The sequence below is a fragment of the Cynara cardunculus genome (assembly GCF_001531365.2).
Source record: "Cynara cardunculus var. scolymus isolate 2C chromosome LG 2, CcrdV1, whole genome shotgun sequence".
Classification (NCBI taxonomy): Eukaryota; Viridiplantae; Streptophyta; class Magnoliopsida; order Asterales; family Asteraceae; genus Cynara; species Cynara cardunculus.
The window spans coordinates 6114369-6116446 of NC_037529.1; the positions used below are offsets into that span (position 1 = coordinate 6114369).

Genomic DNA, 2078 nt, shown 5'->3' on the forward strand with positions numbered 1-2078 from the left:
TTCAGTAGAATTTTCCCATATCAGAACATGCTTTTCCATGAGGTTTTGAATCCCACATTTGACACAGGAGTTAAATTAAAAATTTTCATTTATTTCATGAAAGTGATAGAGTTTATGGTGTTACCAAACACATTTTCAATCATCATTTGGAAGTTGTAAGCTTTGCCCAATTTTACAATATGTTTGTTTTACAAAGTCGTTGACAGATAAATCTATGTTTACATACAAAATAGGCTCGAAATACAATCCATAACACATAACATTTCGGTTCCAAGGTGTGTTTTGATGTTTATAAGCAATCCGTAAACTTACACGAATCTTGCATTCAGGAAGATGATCCACTGAGCAAATGTTAACTAGAAATGAATATGTTTATACAAGAAACACTAATTATAAAGTTATCAGTCATCAAACAAATGATCAGAACTCATATAAACACAAAGTCTGTGAGAAAAAAGCAAATTCACATGTGAATTATGCTTTAAAGGTATAACATATTCATAACTATCTCATCATCAGTCAGCACTTCAGCAGACAAAATTTGATGTACTAACGGAATCAAGTAACAATTTACCAACTCATTGTGCAAAATCCATCTTCTTCAGATAGAATTTCAGAACACCTGGAGCTTCTTTCTCGTATCTTCTCAATCTATCAATGAATGTGCTCTCAGAACACTTCAACCACCAGCTGAAACAAAAGGTCTTGTTTTTCATCGTTCCGTTATCCAACATATATCGGTAAGCCGAACATCTGGGAATGATTCTTTTGTCCATACTCAACGAAAGGAGCACCGAATTCTTTGCAATGATGGATGTCTCAAACCCCATTTCATTAACAAGAAAATCCATCACCTTATCGATTTTCTCCTCAGATTTCATCATACACCACGGATCAGTCCTAAAAGCTGCCATAATCTCGTTTTTAGACCAACCCCATTTCTCATAAGCCTCGATCTTCTTTTCCCAAGTCGGCTTGGTCATAGACCTAAGTGCGTGAATCGCTAACATGAAATTTGTTTTCAAAGGGTCGAAACCCATCTCCACGATTTCTTCCACAACCATTTTGAATTGTTCATTACTAACTAAAAAATCTCTAGGCTGGTAAGTTAATACATACAACATCTTTGATCCAGGAACTCCAACATCTCTCAAATATTCCATATTTGGGACCATATTTGATTGGAAATCCCAATCCAAAACCCAAGCACACCTCTTGATTGCAATTAGAGTTCTATCATTCGATTGAAGCAAATCTTTAAGTAACTTAAAGGTTGGTTTCAAATGGTTCTTCAAGCTTCTACCTAGAGATTTTGGTCTTGCAGTCACTAACTTAACAATTTCAGCATCTGAAAGTCCTATAGAACTTAAGAATTCAAACTTGGGCAAGAGATTTGTTTGGGGATTACAAGTGAGAGCCATTGGAAACTTTCGAACTAAATGATAAATCTGGGGTTCTGTGAATCCTTGATTCTTGAAAAATGCGATAACAGAGTCGGCTCGATCTGGAGTTTTGAAGTTTAGGTATTTGGAAGCTGAAATCGCCTTTTCTGGAGGAAACCCACATGATTCTATGAGATAAGAAACTGTGAATGAGTGCTGAATTTTAGAAAATTTGACTGAATCTGGGTTTGATGCTGCTGGTGATGAAGATAATGACCGAGCAAACACTCCATGAATCGATGTTGTTTTTAAGACAGAAATCGTTAAGTTTCTGCTGACGAGATTGAACATTGTAAGTAGAAATCGTAATCACTGACCTGTGGATTGAAAGGAGGACGTAAATGCGATTAAAGCTTCTGAAACGAGTTTCCTTTGTAACTCGAAGGAAGAACCTAAAAACAAAACACTGATGTATCAACATTCAATTTTCGACGATGGGATGGAACTAGGGTTTTTCAAGGACGTGATGTTACGACAGTTGGTTGGTAAGCTGACATGTCAAGGAAGTTTTGAATCGTTTATAAAAATAATTTATTGGCTTCTTTTGGTGTGACATTGGTAATAAATATTTATAAGTGTTTGGATAAACAATTTATACCGGTGCTAAACCGGTAATAAGAAATTTTTAAAGAAGTT

At 35.5% G+C, this 2078-nt stretch overlaps 1 protein-coding gene across 1 annotated transcript; it reads right to left on the reverse strand.

Moving 5' to 3' along the window:
* Nucleotides 1–369: 369 nt before the first annotated feature.
* Nucleotides 370–1869, reverse strand: LOC112505138. Its single transcript, XM_025109087.1, has one exon. The coding sequence runs from the start codon at nt 1731–1733 to the stop codon at nt 579–581; it is 1155 nt and encodes a 384-aa protein (XP_024964855.1). The 5' UTR covers nt 1734–1869; the 3' UTR covers nt 370–578.
* Nucleotides 1870–2078: the final 209 nt, after the last annotated feature.